The sequence below is a fragment of the Rhinolophus ferrumequinum genome, chromosome 7 (genome assembly GCF_004115265.2).
Source record: "Rhinolophus ferrumequinum isolate MPI-CBG mRhiFer1 chromosome 7, mRhiFer1_v1.p, whole genome shotgun sequence".
NCBI lineage: Eukaryota > Metazoa > Chordata > Mammalia > Chiroptera > Rhinolophidae > Rhinolophus > Rhinolophus ferrumequinum.
The window spans coordinates 90,440,566-90,458,896 of record NC_046290.1 but is presented as its reverse complement, the minus strand read 5'-3'; the positions used below and the strand labels follow the sequence as shown (position 1 = coordinate 90,458,896).

Below are 18,331 nucleotides of genomic sequence, written 5' to 3'. Positions count from 1 at the left end.
ATCTGTCCATATTTATGTGGTTTTATTTCTGGGTTCTCAATTCTGTTCCATTGGTCTATGTGTCTGTTTTTCTACCAATACCATGCTGTTTTGATTATTGTAGCCCTGTAGTACAAGCTAAAGTCAGGGAGTGTGATACCTCCAGTATTGTTCTTTTTTCTTAAGATTGCTTTGGTTATTCAGGGTCTTTTGTGGTTCCAAACAAATCTGATGATTTTTTGTTCTATTTCTTTAAAAAATGCCATTGGGATTTTGATGGGGATTGCATTAAATCTGTATATTGCTTTGGGTAATATGGCCATTTTAACTATGTTGATTCTTCCAATCCATGAGCACGGAATGTCTTTCCATTTCTTTGTGTCTTCTTCAATTTCCTTTAAAAATGTCCTCTAGTTTTCAGCATATAGGTCTTTCACATCCTTGGTTAAGTTTATTCCTAGGTATTTTATTCTTTTTGCTGCAATTGCAAAAGGAATTATTTTTTGTATTTCTTTTTCTGAGATTTTATTGTTAGTATATAGGTATGCAATGGCCTTTTGTACGTTGATTTTGTAGCCAGCAACTTTACTGTATTCGTTGATTGTTTCTAATAGCTTTTTGGTGGAGTCTTTAGTGTTTTCTACATATAGCATCATGTCATCTGCAAAGAGTGATAATTTAACTTCTTCATTACCAATTTGGATGCCTTTTATTTCTTTCTCTTGCCTGATTGCTCTGGCAAGGACTTCCAACACTATGTTGAAAAGCAGAGGTGATAGGGGACAGCCCTGTCGTGTTCCTGAACGTAGAGCAAAGGGCTTCAGTTTTTCACCATTAATTATGAGATTAGCTGAGGGTTTGTCATATATGGCCTTTATTATATTAAGGTATTTTCCTTCTATACCTATTTTATTAAGTATTTTAATCATAAATGGATGTTGTATCTTGTCAAATGCTTTTTCTGCATCAATTGATATAATCATATGATTTTTGTTCTCTATTTTGTTTATGTGATGTATCACATTGATGGATTTGCAGATGTTGAACCATCCTTGTGCCCCGGGGATGAACCCCACTTGGTCGTGATGAATAATCTTTTTAATGCATTGTTGTATTCGATTTGCTAGAATTTTGTTTAGGATTTTTGCATCTGTATTCATCAGAGATATTGGTCTGTAGTTTTCTTTTTTCGTGTTGTCCTTACCAGGTTTTGGTATCAGGGTAATGTTGGCCTCATAAAATTAGTTAGAGAGTACTGTCTCTTCTTCAATTTTTTGGAAGAATTTGAGCAGGATTGGTATTAAATCCTCTTTGAAGGTTTGGTAGAATTCACTAGTGAAGCCATCTGGTCCCGGACTTTTGATTTTGGGAAGGTTTTGGATGACTGATTCAATTTCGTTACTGGTGATCGGTCGGTTTAGATTTTCCAGTTCTTCATGGTTAAGCCTTGGAAGGCTATATGTTTCTAAGAACTTGCCCATTTCTTCTAGGTTATTGAATTTGGTGGCATATAGTCCTTCACAGTATTCCTGGATGATCCTTTGTATTTCTGTGGCGTCCGTGATAAGTTCCCCGTTTTCATTTCTGATTTTGTTAATTAGTGTCTTCTCTCTTTTTATCTTAGTGAGTCTAGCCAAGGGTTTGTCAATTTTGTTAATCTTTTCAAAGAACCAGCTCTTTGTCACATTAATTTTTTTCTATTGTCTTTTTGTTCTCTATTTCATTTAGTTCTGCTCTGATTTTTGTTATTTCCTTTCTTCTGCTGACCTCGGGTTTCATTTGTTCTTCTTGTTCTAGTTCTTTAAGGTGTAACATGAGGTTTTTTATTTGGGTCATTCTTGTTTCTTGAGATAGGCCTGTAATGATATAAATTTCCCTCTTAAAACTGCTTTCGCTGCATCCCAAAAATTTTGGTAGGATGTATTTTCATTGTCATTTGTTTCTATGTATCTTTGATCTCTCCTCTAATTTCTTCTTTGACCCGGTCGTTCTTTAAAAGTATGTTATTTAATCTCCATGTATTTGTGTTTTTTCTTGCTTTCTTTTTGCAGTTGATATCCAATTTCAAAGCCTCGTGATCAGAGAATATGCTTGGTATGATTTCAATCTTCTTAAATTTGCTGAGGCTGATTTTATGTCCCAATATATGGTCTATCCTTGAGAATGTTCCATGTACACTAGAAAAAATTGTATAGTCTGATGTTTTAGGATGAAGTGCTCTATATATGTCATTTATGTCCATTTCATTTAATGTGTCATTTAGGGCTGCTATTTCGTTATTTATTTTCTGGTTGGATGATCTATCCATAGCTGTCAATGATGTATTTAAGTCCTCTAGTATAATTGTGTTTTGGTCAATTTCTCCCTTTAGTTCTGTTAGTAGTTGCTTGGTATATTTTGGTGCTCCCTGATTGGGGGCATAAATATTGATGACTGTCATGTCTTCTTGTTGTATAGTCCCCTTTACCATTATGAAATGTCCATCTTTGTCTCTTGTTACCTTTTTCACCCTGAAGTCTGTTTCATCTGATATCATTATGGCTACACCTGATTTTCTCTGGGTACCATTTGCTTGGAGTGTCAATTTCCACCCTTTCACTTTGAGTCTATGTTTGTCCTTATAGCTGAGATGTGTCTCTTGGAGACAGTATATGGTTGGGTTTAGTTTTTTGATCCAATCTGCTACTCTGTGACTTTTTATTGGTGAGTTCAGTCCATTTACATTTAGGGTGATTATTGATATGTGAGGATTTCCTGTCATTCTATCTTTAGTTTTCTGGTAAGGCTGTGTCTCCATTGTTTCTTTGCCTTTTTGTTGTTGTCTATTATTTCTGTGTGGTGGTATTCTATGATGTTTCCCTCTGTTTCTTCTTTTATTACAGTATATATTTCAGTTCTGGATTTTTTTTTTTGAGTGGCTACCCTTAAGTTTATGTAAAAGAAAGTCTGATATTTAGAGTATTCCATTTTCTTTAGCATGCTTACTTTCTCCATTCCCATATTCCGGTTCAGGCCTTTACTCTCCCCCTTTTTATGTTTTGGTTGCCACAGATTGTCCCTGTTGATGGTGGTCGAATAGCCTCCTTTAGTATTTCTTATAGTGCAGGTTGTGTATTAGAAAATTCCCTCAGCTTCTGTATGTCTGGGAAGGACTTTATTCCTCCTTCATATCTAAAGGATATCTTTGCTGGATATATTATTCTTGGCTCATATTTTCTCTCTTTCAATAGTTTGAATATTTGGTTCCACTCCCTCCAGGCTTATAGAGTTTCTGCTGAAAAATCTGATGATAATCTAATGGGCTTTCCTTTGTAGGTTACTGTTTTCTTTTCTCTGGCTGCCTTCAGGATTCTTTCTTTGTCGTTGATTATAGACAGCTTCAATACAATGTGCCTTGGAGAAGGCCTGTTGGGATTGAGGTAATTTGGTGTTCTATTTGCTTCTTGGATTCGAGGATCCAGTTCTGTCCACAAGTTTGGGAAGTTCTCATCGACAATTTGTTTGAATATATTCTCTGTTCCCTTCTCTCTTTCTTCCCCTTCTGGTATGCCCATTATCCTTATTTTGCTCTTTCTGATGGAGTCAGAAAGTTCTTGTAGAGTTCTTTCATTTCTTTTAAGTCTCAAGTCTCTTTCTTCTTCCATCCGTGTCATTTCCAGGTTTCTATCTTCGATGTCACTGATTCTTTCCTCCATCTGGTCAACTCTACTACCTAGACTGGCTATTTCATTCTTAATTTCTTCTTTTGAGTTCTTAATCTCCAGAAATTCTATTTGGTTCTTTTTTAAAATTTCAATCTCTTTCGTAAAATGCTCATGTTGTTCTTTGATCTGTGTTTCTGATTGTGTAAACTGCCTTTCTGTGTTTTCTTGCATCTTGTTGAGTTTTTTCAGAACTGCAATCTTGAATTCTCTGTCATTTAAGTCACATATTTCCATATCTTTAAGTTCCTTTTCTGGAGACTTTTCACTTTGTTTCTGAGCTGTCTTGTTGCCTTGGTTATTCATGGCAATTACTGATTGATTATTTCTCTTCCTAGACATCTACAGGAGTGGCTTCTGCAACAGGTTGATAGGAAGAGGTCTTTCTTTTGTTTTCCAGTACTTGTTGGTAGAATGGTTTATTTTTTCGCCAACTGCAACCTTTTTTTTCTCTCTCACATGGTAGTGCTACGTTTTCTCTGCACTATTCCAGCTTCTCACACAATGGGGGGATTCCCTGGGAGACGGGCTTCTCCTCTGTTAATAGTTTGCCTGGGTCACAGGGCGCAGTGTCCGTGTGGGTATGCGGAGAGCTTTTGAAGTTCCAAAGCTCTTCCTGCACCAGATTCAGAGCCCCTATGTTTCAGCAGTTCTGTTTACTCCTGCAGGGATCTGCCCAGATAGGTGGGGCCAGGGCGGGGTGAATTGTGAGAGGTGGCCCAGAGCAATGGCTGCGACCACCACCACAGCGGTCCTGCTTCCACAGTGCCCTCCCCTTTGCCAGAACTCATTGGACTGCGAATCTGTCTGCGGTCCACAGTTCCCTGAACAGCCAATATTCTGTTCTTTTGATCTGACACTGCTACTGTTCCACTTCTAGCACTGGGCAGGTGGGGGCAGGGCGAGTTCTGGGAGGGTAGGGAGGGGGCGGTTAGTCTCAGTGCCTCAGGCTTTCGTTCTCTGAGGCAGTGAGGGCTCAAACCACCGTTTTCAGGCTTCTCCCCTCAGTCTTTGCTCTGAGGTCTCTGCCGAGAGCTTTGGGTTTAGCCATGTTACATGCTATCCCCTTAGCCCTGTAGGCCATAAATGGAGCCCTAGCAGTCCGAATTCCTCCCTCCCCAACCGCTGGGGTAGTTCCGATATGCAGTGAGCTCGGAGCACTGAGCTAGGTCTGCATCCTGCACCCGCGGGGCTCCGACTCCACACTTCTCCCTTCCCTCCTTCCCCGCTCGCAGAATTCGCCAACCTTTAGGTGAATTCAGTAGTGGGCCTCTTCGTCTTGCCTGTCTGCTGTGCAGGGATTCCTTTGTGGAGTTATTGTTGTTCGATTAGTTGTAAATTCCAGGGAAGATTTACAGAGGTTCACCTCATGCCGCCATTTTTGATGATGTCTTTTTTGACCTTGACAGTTTTGAGGAGTATTGTTTAATTATACACGTGTTGTAGTATTCCTCTCTATTGAAATTTATCTGATGTTTTTGGAGTAATTAGAGGTGGGTTATGAGCTTGAGGGAGGAAGATCACAGAGATAAGGTTACATTTTCATCACATCATATCAAGGGTACATACTAGCAACTTGATTTACAAATGTTGATATTAGCCTGGTTATTGCACACGATGCTCTTTGTGAGTTTTCACGTAACAGAAAATTATTCTGCTCCATGTTTCTTCCAGAATTTAGTGCCAGGAACTTTGTCTTTCCTGGAATGCTTGTGTACCTCCATTTATCAGAGAAGGAGAACAACACAACCCAGCTTCGATGTTCTTTTATTACCTGGACTGTGAGTAGACTGAGAGACAAAGGGTAGATTGATTGCAGAAGATCCAGATTCCTGATATGATTTTCTCTTCCTTCCATTATTTTTTGACTCTTTATTGTAATTGCTTCACAGTGTAAATGTGCTAATTGTATTGTAACTACCTCAAACTCTTTGAACTTAGAGTAGAAATCACAAGTCAACCATCGTATGCTCATACTGGTCTCCAGCTTTCACCTGGTCACCTTCCCTCAATGCTTACTTTTGGTGTTTCCCCAGGAACGTGACAGACAAGGTGCTCCCTCAGGGCATTTCTCCAATCCAGGTCAGAATGTCAACCCCAGAGAACAGCAGCCTGGGTGAGTGGGGCTGGCATATGCTGGGGGTCGTGCGGGTAATAGACTTGGAGGGGTTTTATTCCTTGATTGGGAGTAGAGCCCTAACCACCCCTGCTAGCGCAGTATAGCATACTGGTTAGTAACATGGGCTGTAAAGTTAGACTTTGGGGTTAAAATGCTATCTCTGCCAGTCACTGTTCTTGATCATGGGTAAATTAATTAATACTTCAGGACCTCAGTGTCCCCACTTATAAATGAAGATAAGAATACTACTTCATGGATTTTTGTCAAAGAGTAAATGAAATAATGTAATGCATGTAAAGAGCATAGAGGAGCACCTGGCATTTTGTAATTTATAAACGTTAGCGCTATTCTGTTTTCCCCTTTCCTGTAGCCCTGTCCGCACGGCCCCCTTGCCATCCTGGGCTCCCGGCTACAAAACCCTCTGGCTTCTACCACCAAGAAGTGTGGCACTCGCTGTCCTGCTCCAGCCGCTCCTTCCCCACTGTTGACAGCATCCTGGGCTGCCTGGCTGGCCACGTTGTCCACATGATGGGAGACTCCACGCTTCGGCAGTGGTGGGAGTATCTGCGTGACAAAGTGCCCTGTGAGTGGCCCTGAGGGGAGAGGGCAGGACACCTGGAGCTTCAGGAAGGAAGAGGTGAACAGGGAGGGCTTTGTGAGACAAGACTCCCATGTTACAGAGGTTGGGGCAATATGCCGGGAATTTTCCAAGGGCAAATGAGCAAATGAATCAGAGCTGAGAGAATGTAATTATCATCACCAAGCTTCCTTTCCAGTTTGGTTGACCAGAAGATATGTAATGAACTCATATGACAGCATTAAAAAAAACCTTTCAAATAATACAATTTCTGATAATACAAGAACAGTCCCCGATTTAGTCTTTAAATAAAATCCTCATTTTCTCTCTTAAGTAAAATTAACGTGAAAGAAATAAAGTTCAGATTTTTGTACCCTACCCACCTCAATTTCTTCTTCCCTCCTTTTTCTCTCCCTTCCCCTCTCCTCTCCTTTCCTCCTCTCTATTCTCTCTCTCTCCTTCCTTTGCCTCACTGTTGTGTCTTGACTAGCAGCTGATAGAGCTATAGTTCTCTTAGCACCTAAAACCTGAGTGACTTTTGCTGAATGAGTGTCATTTTCTCAGCCCCTCCAAAGTTAAATTAATCCAATCTTAAATCTTCCACGTGTGCCATTTTTCTAAAAAGTCAAGATTAATGGAAAACAGAAAATTATCACTGATAGAACTTGTGAATAACCTCTCATTTAGAAAAGAAAAACAAACACTTAGCGTCTATAGTGGTTATTTTAAATAAAATTATGTCCAAGCATCTAGTACCTACTCCAAAGTTACTACAAGTCTTGAAGATATCTGAGTGGGAAGGTAGAACAGCAAAGCTAGCCTGAATGCCTGTTGGACTTGGCCCACTATTCAGTGGTCATAATCTCTGTGAACTCAATTGTCAAGTTAGCAACCTGCTAATTGTGGCCCTTACTTACCGGGTGTTTGAGGAAAGTCCACTTAAACATATTATGTCCAATTTCGGGTGGGTAGTGCAGATAAAATCCTGTCTTCCTGCAAAGTTTAGATATTTAACCATATCGTCACTCTCAGTCACTCGGCCTAATTTGAGGTTCCCCTTTATTTTAAACAGTTTATTGAGGTGTAACTGACGAGTCATTAACAGCATATATTTAAAGTGGACAGCTGGATAAGTTATAACATACGAGTATGTACATCTGGAAAACAATGTCCACACATAAGACAATTAACGTATCCACCACTCAGAAAGCTTTCCTGGTAGCCCTTGCTAATCCCTCCCTTTTACCCTTTTCTGACCCCAGGCAACCCACACATCTGCTTTCTGTCTTTTTAGCTTAGTTTGCATTTGCTAGAACTTCATATAAATGGAACCATACAATGTGTACTCTTTTCCTTGTGTGGCTTCTTTCACTCAGCATAATTTTATTGAGATTCATCCACATTTCTGAATGTGGCAATAGTTCGTTCCCTATTTGTTGTAGTGTCGTATTCCATTGTATGTATGGATATACCATTATTTGTTTATCCATTCATCTGTTGATGGGCATTTGGATTGTTTCCAATTTTTAGCTATTACAAATAAAGCTGCCATGAATATTTGTGCACAAATGTTTGTATGGGCATATGCTTTCATTTCTCTTGAATAAATACCTTAAAATGGAATGTTTAGATCATATGGTAAGTATATGTTTAACTTTTTAAGAAACTGCCAAACTTCTCCAAACTTGCTATACCATTGTATTTCCACCATCACTGGATAGGACTCCCAGTTGCTCTATATTCTCACCCATATTTGGAAAAGTCAATCTTTTAAATTTTAGCTATACTAATAGTTATGTAGTGTTCATACTGGCTATTCGAGCATTTTTTATGATGGCTGCTTTAGAAATCCTTGTCAGATAATTGCAATATCTGAGTAATATTGGTGTTGGCACTTGGCAATAGTCTTTTCTTATTCAAATTTGTGATGATCATGATTGTTGGTATGGTGAATGATTATCTATTGTTTACTGGACATTGTGCGTATTATGTTGTGAGACTCCGGGTCATATTTTTCCTTTGTTCTCAACAAGCACTCACCCTGTGTAGGTGTAGCATGCAGGTCCAGGTGTATGTTCAGCTCCCTTTTGGGTCCTGCTGATGCCACCCCAGTGAAAATGGAGCACCCATTCCACGGCCTTGTTGCCACTGGGTGAAGGTACAAGTTTACGTTTAGCTCCACACTTTGCCCTACTGACACCAGGGGTGGGCAAGCACAGGGCCAACTGGCATTTCTTCACTCTACCTGTTTTATGCCATGTTGCTACCAAGCGGGAAAGGAAACTTGGATCCCTCCTGGAGTCAATTGTATTTTAATCAATGTATATGTTACTTTGAATTCCTTGTATATTACGAAGAACCAACTATATATTTTGCAAATGAAAATATCCTTTAAAAACTCTGAAGGAGGAATAAAGAGCAGAAGGATACTACTTTAGAGCAAATTAGTAAGCTAAAGAATTATTCCAGAATTCAGGTTCCTCATCACTATAGTATTCTTTAGAATTCTCTTTCCCGTATTATAGTTCATAATTCTTTACATTAATTTTCCCTGTTCAAACTAATGTGTGATTTCTTTCTCCTGATTGAAACCTGACTGATACACTAGTAATGCCTAATGAGTCCATTTTTGACATTTCTCTTTTAGCTGAAATAAAAATAACCCTAGAATTTCAGTGACTTGAAAGTTGGACTCAGCCAAAGTCCCGTGTTTGGGAGCAGGCTTCCACACTGTTGTCCTCAAAGTTGTGGTTCTAGAACCCAGGTTCCTTTCATCCTATGTGTCCACTGTCCCCTGGTGCCTCCCAAGATCACTACTGGATCCTCTGTACCCAACCCATTGAAGAGGAGAAAGAGACAGAGAATGAGAGGAAAAGGGAGAGGTAAAGAGAACAGAGAATTGTGTGGGTGCTTTAGGTTCAGGCATGGAAGTGGCGTACATCTTTACTGCTTACATTCCAATGACTACAACCCAGTCAAGGTCCAAACAGAGAATTTGGGAAATATAGTTCTCAGGAAAAGAAAATAAGGTGGTAAGCAACTAGCTAGCCTCCCCTTCCCACCTTTCCATTGCATTTATGTTAATTTTAGACGTATCAGTGAACTGTGTTTATATTTATAATTATGTAAATATTTTTCTCTTAATAGTCAAAACTAATACGATAATTTAGTTGCTTGTGTGTTAATTTGTTTTTCCTGTCTCTCCTCTCCCTTCCTTTTTTCTTTCCTTCCTTCCTTCCATCCTTTCTTGTTTTTCATTGATAAATATTTATTGAGCACCTGTGATATTCAGGCACTGTTCTATGTTCTGGGAACATAACAGTGACCAACAACAAAAATGCTAATATTCCTGTTTTGTTGTGCATACATGCTAATGTAAAGACTCAGAAACAAGTCACAGATAGCGAAAAGTTCTGTGAGAAAAAATACTGTGAAAAAAGAAGAAGGTGAGGCAGAGGAAGATAGATAAATGGTCAGGATAGATGCTTCTGAGGCAGTCTCACTCCACCATGCTGATTGTTCACTTGAAATCATGACCGCAAATCTCTAGGATGCACTAATGCTGCACAGCAATTCCAGCAGTTCTCAAACGTGGTCCCCAGACCAGCTGCATCAGCATCACCTGGGAGCTTGTTAGAAACGCAACTTCTCAGGCCCCATCCCAGACCTACTGAATCAGAAATTCTGGGGAGATGCTCAGTCTGTGTTTCAACAAGTCTCCAGGTGATTCTGATGGGCACTGACGTTGGAGAGCCAGTGTCCTAGGACGACTGAACCACTGTCCTTGTTGACGATGTCACAGCTTCTCCTTTCCTGAAACCTTCATCCTCACAGTCAGCTGCTGACCCTATATAGTTTCTTTACAACACAAAGCAATTAGCAGTGAAATTCCAGATTTCCACCACCACATTTCCTCTCTTACCAGCATCTGTACTAGTATTCTCTGTATTCCCACCTGTTTTTGAAAAAGAACTCTCCATGCTCCTTCCACTTTAGCTCTAGGTCTCATCCACTCTTGCCCATTCAAGGACATCTCTCTGCCAATTACTCCCCTCCTTCCTAAATCACCTTCCCTCTCAACAGAATAATTTTCATTACATTCCCATCAGCATACGAGGACGGACAATTTAGTTCGCGAACTCATCCTAGAAAAAGTGCTACATACCTCATTGCTGAATATTACTGTGGTTACCTTCGAAGTACTCCCCTTGGGAAGCTATGTACTGATGCCAGCGCCTAGTACACCCTTCAAAGCAATTTTGGAAATCTTTTTTGGAATGGCCATGAGAGCTGTCGTTGTATTACCCTTGATGTCCTGAATGTCATCAAAATGTCTTTTTTTCAATATTTCCTTTATCTTTGGGTAAAAAAAAAAAGTCAATGGGGGCCAGATCAAGTGAGTAGGGAGGGTGTTCCAATACAGTGATTTGTTCACCTACTAAAACTTACTCACAGACAGTGTGGCGTGAGCTGGTGCATTGTCGTGATGCAAGAGCCATGAATTGTTGGTGAAAAGTTCAGGTTCTCTTAACTTTTTCAATGCCTTTTCAGCACTTCCAAATAGTAAACGTGGTTAACTGTTTGTCCAGTTGGTACAAATTCATAATGAATAATCCCTCTGATATCAAAAAAGGTTAGCAACATCATTTTAACTTTTGATTTGGACCGAATAAACTTTTTTGCTCATGGAAAATTGGCTGACTTCCATTGTGCACTTAGACGCTTTGTTCCAGGGTCGTATTGGTACATCCATTTTTCATCATCAGTAATAACACAGCCTAAAACATCATCTTGCCTCTCCAAAAGGTCTTGGCAAACTTCGACTCTCCTTTGCTTTTGTTCATCAGTGAGCTCCTTCAGGACCATTTTTGTACACACTTTTCTCATGCCAAGATTTTCAGTTCAGAGTTTCCTAACTGTTTCTCTATTGATGTTTACTTGGTCTGCTATGCTTCTCACAGTCAGCCAATGATTTTGACGCACAATTTGACAATTTTTTGCAATGTTTTCATCAGCTCTGTTCATTACTGGCCAACCTGACCTCTCGTCATCAGTGACGTGTTCTCCGCCCTCAAAAATACATTTAATCCATTTGTACACTGCTGTTTTCTTCATGGCATTATCTCCATAAATTTGGACTAACATGTCCTTGATTTCACTTCCACTCTTGCCAAGTTTAACAAGAAATTTAATGTTTGTTCGTTGCTCTAATTCAAGCTCAGACATTCTCACGATGGCACGTAAAAACACGCAACAACAATAATGAATGCCACTCAGCAAGACACCGTCACATATCGACACGAACACATCTGTGAGACACTGACATACCAAGGTTAGGAAACCTTACCGAGCTGTTTGTACAGTGCTGCCAATATAAGCGCAAATGGCAGATTTGTGAAATTAATTGATAGACCTTGTATATTAATCAGTGTGCATAATTTTATTAAAAATTTTATTATAAAGTATAACAGAAAATGCATAAAACATTTCTATTGTTATAAAATGATCACCCATATAACCTCCACCCCCATTAAGAAAGACAACAAGACTCTCACTCCAGAAGCCCTCCTGATACCATGTCTCCTCTAAGTTATAACTCCCTCTCTCTCTCTCCTATTATTCTAGAAATCATCATTCTGTTCTAATATTTAAGCCCTTGTGTTTCTTTATAGTTTTGCCAACTTATTAGGCATTTGTAAACAATATACGAGATGAATTTTGCCCGATTTCCAACTTCACATAAATGAAAATATACACTATGATTTCTGTTGTGTCTGGTTTTTTTTTGTATATAAGATTCATCTGTATTCTTTCATGTGATTGTAGCTCATTCATTTTCACTGCTACATGGTATTTAGTTGTATGATTGTATCACACGATATTTTTACATTCTACTGTTGATGGGACTATCATGAAAAATGCAGCTATAAATGTTCTTGTACATGTCACTTTAAGTCCACATGAGGTTGTGATTTGTAGGATGTCACCTGGTGATGGCTTTGCTGATCAGAGAGTAGGTGTATCTTTAGAATTTTTGATTCTGCCAATATTTAAAAATGGTTTTACCAGTGTACTCTTTCACCAGTGGTTCTTGTTGTTCCACATTCTTGCCCAGCATTTCATATTATCATTTTTTAATATTTGGCAAAAAGTATGGGTGTATCATAGTGGCTTATGTGGTTTTCATTTGAATTTTTCTATTAGTCATGAAAGAACACCTTTTTTTTCTAAGTTTTGGATATTGGGGTACCTGATTGACCTGGCACTGTTGACTGAGAAGCCATCTTTTCGCCATAGCTCTGCAGGGCATCTTCGTCATAAAGCAGGTGTCCTTATGTCTGTCTGTTTGGGGGATCTCTATTCTGTTTAGTGAATCTATTTGCTTGTATCAGCACCAATACCACCCAGTCTTTATTACTATAGTGTTGTAAGAATTTTGGATTTCTGGTGGACAGGAGCTACATTTCTACACTTTTTAAAAAGAGCCTTGGCCTTTTTTTTGGCCCTTTGTTCTGCCATATGACTCCTTTAATCAACTTGTTGAATTGAAAAAGAACTTTTTCCTGTTGTGATTTTGATTGTGATTATATTGAACCTGCAGTTCAAGATGGTTCCAACTGAGATGTTTGGATATGATATATCTTTTGGTTAATACTATTTTAGTTATTGATGCCAATGTAATTGCATTGTGACCAGAGGACACATTTTTAAATTTTGAAATATTTTGAGATTTGCGGAAAACTCACTTTTTGGACCAGTATACCATCAATTTTGTAAATGTTCCACATAGGTATTCTGCAATTGATAGTTTCAGTGTCTAAATAGGGATGGTTTTTAAATCATGTTGTTGAAATCTTTACATCATTACTAATCGTTGTCTACTTACTTTACCAGTTATTAAGAGATATGTATAAAAATCTCCCAGAATGATTGTGATTTTTCCCATTTTTCCACATGAATTTTGAAATTTGCTCTATTTATTTACTTAATGCTATATTATTAGATGCATAGCTATTTAGAGTTATTCCAAATTCCGGGAAAATTGAACTTTTTATCATTATGAAGAAAACTTTCTCATTCCTATTTGCCTGACGGTCTATATCAACTTTCTTTTATAATTATTTGCATGTTTTATCTTTTTTCTATTAGAGTCAAGCAAGGTACACACATTGCATTTGGTTAAGTTTCTTACATTTCTCTTCATGGTTATGGTGCTATTCCAATTATCTATTACATATTAGGTGAGTTGTAATAGTCTGTGCTTTTTAATAAATTGGTCCATTTCATCTAAGATGTCAACTTTGTGTGTGTAGAGTTGTTTGTAGTACTCCCTCATTATACTTTGATGTCTGCAGAGTCTAACGGTAGCCTCTATTCTATTCCTGGGGCATTGGTAATTTTTGTCTTCAGTTATTTTTCATTTGATTTTTTCTATATTTTCAATCAAATGTGATTAGATATGGATTTTTCAACAATTGTACTTTGGCTTTGTTGGGATCTTTGAAACAGTAGATCGATGTCTTTCATTATGTTTTTGTTTCTGGGAAATTGTCAGCCACGATCTCTTCAAATATTACCTCTTCCTATTTTTCATCCTTTTCTCTGAGACTCCAACTAAATTGTGTTCTATTTTTGTCACTCTCTTCTCTGTATCTTCCCTCTCTTCTATGCTTTTCATCGATTTCCCTCTTCACTCGTTCTGGGTCTTTCTTTCCAATCTGTGTATCAACTCAGTACTTTTCTCTTGTTGTGTCCAATCTGCTATTAAACCCAACCATTGGTTCCAAATTGCAGTTACTGTATTTTTTACTTCCATAATTTCTAGATGATTCTTTTTCAAATGTTCAGTATCTCTTTTACTGTTCTGTTTCGTTGCTGAGATTTTCAAATTAGACATTTATTTCCTTGAACATAGTAAGCGTAGTTGCCTTACAGTTTGTGTCTGATATTTCCAGTATCTGGAGTCCCCATAGGCTTCTTTCTGTTTTCTATTGTCTCTATTGCATTTAGCTTATTTTGTTGTGCCTCTTCAAGTGTCTTGTAATATTTTATTGTTTTCTGGATGTTTTATTTGACAAAATACTTTTATGTATAACGTAAGATCTAAGGCAATGTTATCTTATGTTGAAGAAAGTTTTCATTCTGGCAGACATCTAAGAAGAGTGCTTACAGTTTAGAAACAAGGTTGGAAGTTTTGTGAGCCATCTCAACTTGTGTGAGAGATAATCCCTCGGAGTACAGTACGCACCACCATCCATAGTGAATTTCTTCTGTCTCTAGCCCAGTACAGGGAATGTTACACTAGGTTTTCCCCCTCTGGGGGATGCTAAGTTCCATCCCTCAAAGCCACCAGAATACATATCTGCCTTTTAGTGAACTTGCATGGATTGGAAAATGATCCCAGGTCAGTCTTTTCGGGTCTCAGCCGAAAGCAGAAAGTATTCCTATCTCTGGTGTCTTTACTCACAAATACCCCCAGTTAAGAATCAACTCTAATCCCTTTGATCTCCAATTCTGTCATTCTTCTCTTAGAATTTTTAAAAACTTTTAAAATTACTTTTTAAAATTGTCTTCATCAGGGTATGTGGGCCAAGTGTCACAGTGCACCATTAGCAAAAGGTAACATATAGCATTATCTCCCTACTGCTAAAACTGGAAATCTGGCACTCACTAATACCTCCTGTTTTTTAATGCCAGCTTCCAGTTATCTAATCCTGTCTACTCTACATCAAAAATATATCTGTTTCAGTTATTCAGGATGAGTAAGTTCTGGAGATCTAATGAACAGCATGGTGACTGAAGTTAACAATTCTGTATTGTACATTTGAAAGTTTTAAAAAGGTAGATCTTAAGTGTTCTCATCACACATACAAAATGGTACCTGGAAGGTGATAAATATGTTAATTAGCTTAATTGTGGTAATCCTCTCAAACATCCTGTTGTGCACCTTAAACATAGGTAATTTGTATTTGTTGATTATACTTCCACAAAGTTGGAAAAAATATAGCTACCAAAAGAAAAGAAAATTACAGATATAATAATATATATATTATATATATATGTGTGTGTGTGTATATATATATATATATAAATATCACCCTCTTGTTTCTATCCCTATTTCTCCTCATCCTTGACATTGCCAAGCCTCTCACAAAGTCCTTTAAACCAGGCTCCCCATTTCACCCCAGGTTTTCACAAAGAAACAAGAAAGAGCTTTTTAAAATGTAAATTGGATCATGCTACTCACCTTCACTTTAAATTTACTTGAGACAAAAATCAAAATCTTTAACATGATGTATAAGGAACTACGTGACCAGACCGTGCCTATATCTTAACCTCACCCCGTGCCATTCATTATGCTCCAGGAGCACCAACCTCCTTTCAGTTCCTCCCAATTTCCAACCTCCCTTCTGCATCAGGAAATCTCTCTCTCCCAAGAAGCAGTAATCTCCATGAGGGCAAGGATGGCTGTCTCTTTTTCAGCATTGTACCCAGAACAGTGCCAATTTGTACCGGTAAGATATTGCTAGATGAATGTAGCCAAGAGTTACTAAGAGCCTAAACTAAAAGTTGGATGCATGTGTTGCACATAGGAAACCTTAAAATGAATAATGAATGAGACTTGGTTAATTATTCGAGTTCATACTGAGACACTGAGAGGTATTAAATATGGCTAACGGCCTCCCCAGGGAGAGCTAAGAAAAAAACAACAAAACATTGGAAAGTCACCAAAACAATAGCTGACTGTTGTGGGGCAGTAGGGGGAAGTTCAGGACATAGACATTTATGCATGCTAAAATGATAGATTGATCTATCCAGGCAATGTACAAAATATTCAAGGCCATGGTGGCTATTAGAGAGAAAATACTGCCTGGGCAATTGGAAGTGTGGAATCAAAGCTCAGGAAGCCATCAGGGCTTAGACAAAAACTGAGGAGGTAGAAGTGAATGAATTCCCCAAAGGGAAGATGGTAAAGAAAAGTAGATGACAGTGATAGAATTTTAGGGAATACCACATTTACAGAATGCAAAGAAAACATGAAGCTGACAATTGAACAAAGAATGACCAGAATGGTAGAAAAAAATAGGATAATGTAGTGTTAAAGCAAGAAAGAGAGGTTTCTGGAAGAGGTCACTCAGCATGGAGAAGTCAAATGTCTTAGACAAATAAGAGCAAACTGAATAGGAGTTTGGATGGTAATAGTGAGATCCTTGGCTACCTTGAAAACTGGGGTTGGGGTGGGTAAGCATTAGGGTTTAGAGACAGGATGCTTATGTCCTGGAATATGGGGACTAGAGATTTCATTTGTCCAAGAGGATGGTACACAGTCCTATACTAACCTTTGGGCCTCCTCTCTCTTCCTCTCCACAGCCCTAAAGCCCATGGATCTACACGCCACATATCAAACAGGGCCCCTGATGGCCGTGGAGACCACTCGGAACATAGTGCTACACTGGCGGGCCCACAGCTGGCCCCTGCGCTCCCTCCGCACACCAGTGGCCTCCCTGCACTCTGTAGCCCGAGAGCTGGGGGGCCTGGCAGGGGGCCCCCACACCGTGGTGGTGCTGGGGCTGGGTGCCCACTTCACCACCTTCCCTCCATCCATCTTTGCACGACGGCTGGCAGGGATCCGGGCAGCTGTGGCTGCGCTGCTGGCCCGGGAGCCCCGCACTCTCGTGGTCATCAAACTGGCCAACACTGGCTACAAGTCCGTATATGGCAGCGACTGGCTCACCCTGCAGGTGAACCGGCTCCTCCGAGCTGCCTTTGCCGACCTCCGTGTGGCCTTTGTGGACGCCTGGGAAATGACCTCCAGCCTGGCGGTGCCCGACAACATCCACCCAGGAAGGCTCATCGTCGGCAATGAAGTGGACCTCCTCCTGTCCTTCGTCTGCCCCACCTGAGCGCTTCTGCGGGTCTTGGCACTGTGTGGGTGGAGAAGCTGGAGGGGTGATCAGGCCTGCAGGCCCTTCCCTGAGCGGACTGTACCCGTTCTCTGACCTCTTCCTAATGAACTGGCCATAAAATCAACCAGCAGGAATTGGGATGTGGGTGGTGGCCGGGGAGAGCAGCCTAGCAGTGGTCCAGTGCAACTTGAGAGGTTTAGTTCCCACATGGAAAAGTAGTGCTAAGAGGGTGAGGGTAGGGACAGAGCTGGCAACATCTAATACATCAGTACATCTAGTACATCCAGTATAGGAGGATTGTCATTTCATGTGTTGGAGTTTCTGTGTGGAGTGTCAACAAGCCTTGCAAAGGCCTAAGACACGGATTCCATTTCAGTTTATCAGAGCCACCCTAGTGGAAAGCCTGAGTATATATGTGAAGACTTTTATGGACTGATTGGTAAAATAAAATACTTCTCCTATTTGTCAAAAGTAATACATGCTCTGGGCCGGCCCGGTGTCTCAGGTGGTTGGAGCTCCATGCTCCTAACCCCAAAGGCTGCCAGTTGGATTCCTACATGGGCCAGTGGGTTCTCAACCACAAGGTTGCCTGTTCAACTCCTCTAGTCCCGCAAGGGATGGTGGGCAGCGTCACCTGCAACTAAAGATTTAACATGGCACCTTGAGCTGAGCTGCCACTGAGCTCCCAGATGGCTCAGTTGGTTGGAGTGTGGGCTCTCAACCACAATGTCGCCAGTTCGATTCTTTGAGTCCCGCAAGGGATGGTGGGCAGCACCCGCTGCAACTAAAGATTGAACATGGCACCTTGTGCTGAGCTGTCGCTGAGCTCCCTGGTGGCTCAGTTGGTTGGAGCATGTCCTCTCAACCACAAGGTTGCCGGGTCGACTCCAACAAGGGATGGTGGGCTGCGCCCCCTGCAACTAGCAACGGCAACTGGACCTGGAGCTGAGCTGTGCCCTGCACAACTAAGACGGAAAGGACAACAACTTGAAGCTGAACGGCACCCTCCACAACTAAGATCGAAAGGACAACAACTTGACTTGGAAAA

The 18,331-nt window shown here is 40.0% G+C and overlaps 1 protein-coding gene across 9 annotated transcripts in view; it reads left to right on the top strand.

Annotated features, from left to right (window-relative positions):
• Positions 1-17,830, top strand: part of LOC117024858 (NXPE family member 3-like) — a 42,990-nt gene extending 25,160 nt beyond the window's left edge. For all 9 annotated transcript variants that reach the window (XM_033110479.1, XM_033110478.1, XM_033110475.1 and 6 more), the window contains 3 exons: positions 5,717-5,796; positions 6,170-6,382; positions 16,748-17,830. In XM_033110479.1, coding sequence (XP_032966370.1) covers positions 5,717-5,796; positions 6,170-6,382; positions 16,748-17,280 — 826 coding nt within the window. In that variant the 3' untranslated portion in view covers positions 17,281-17,830. The remainder of the gene's footprint in view (positions 1-5,716; positions 5,797-6,169; positions 6,383-16,747) is intronic.
• Positions 17,831-18,331: the final 501 nt, after the last annotated feature.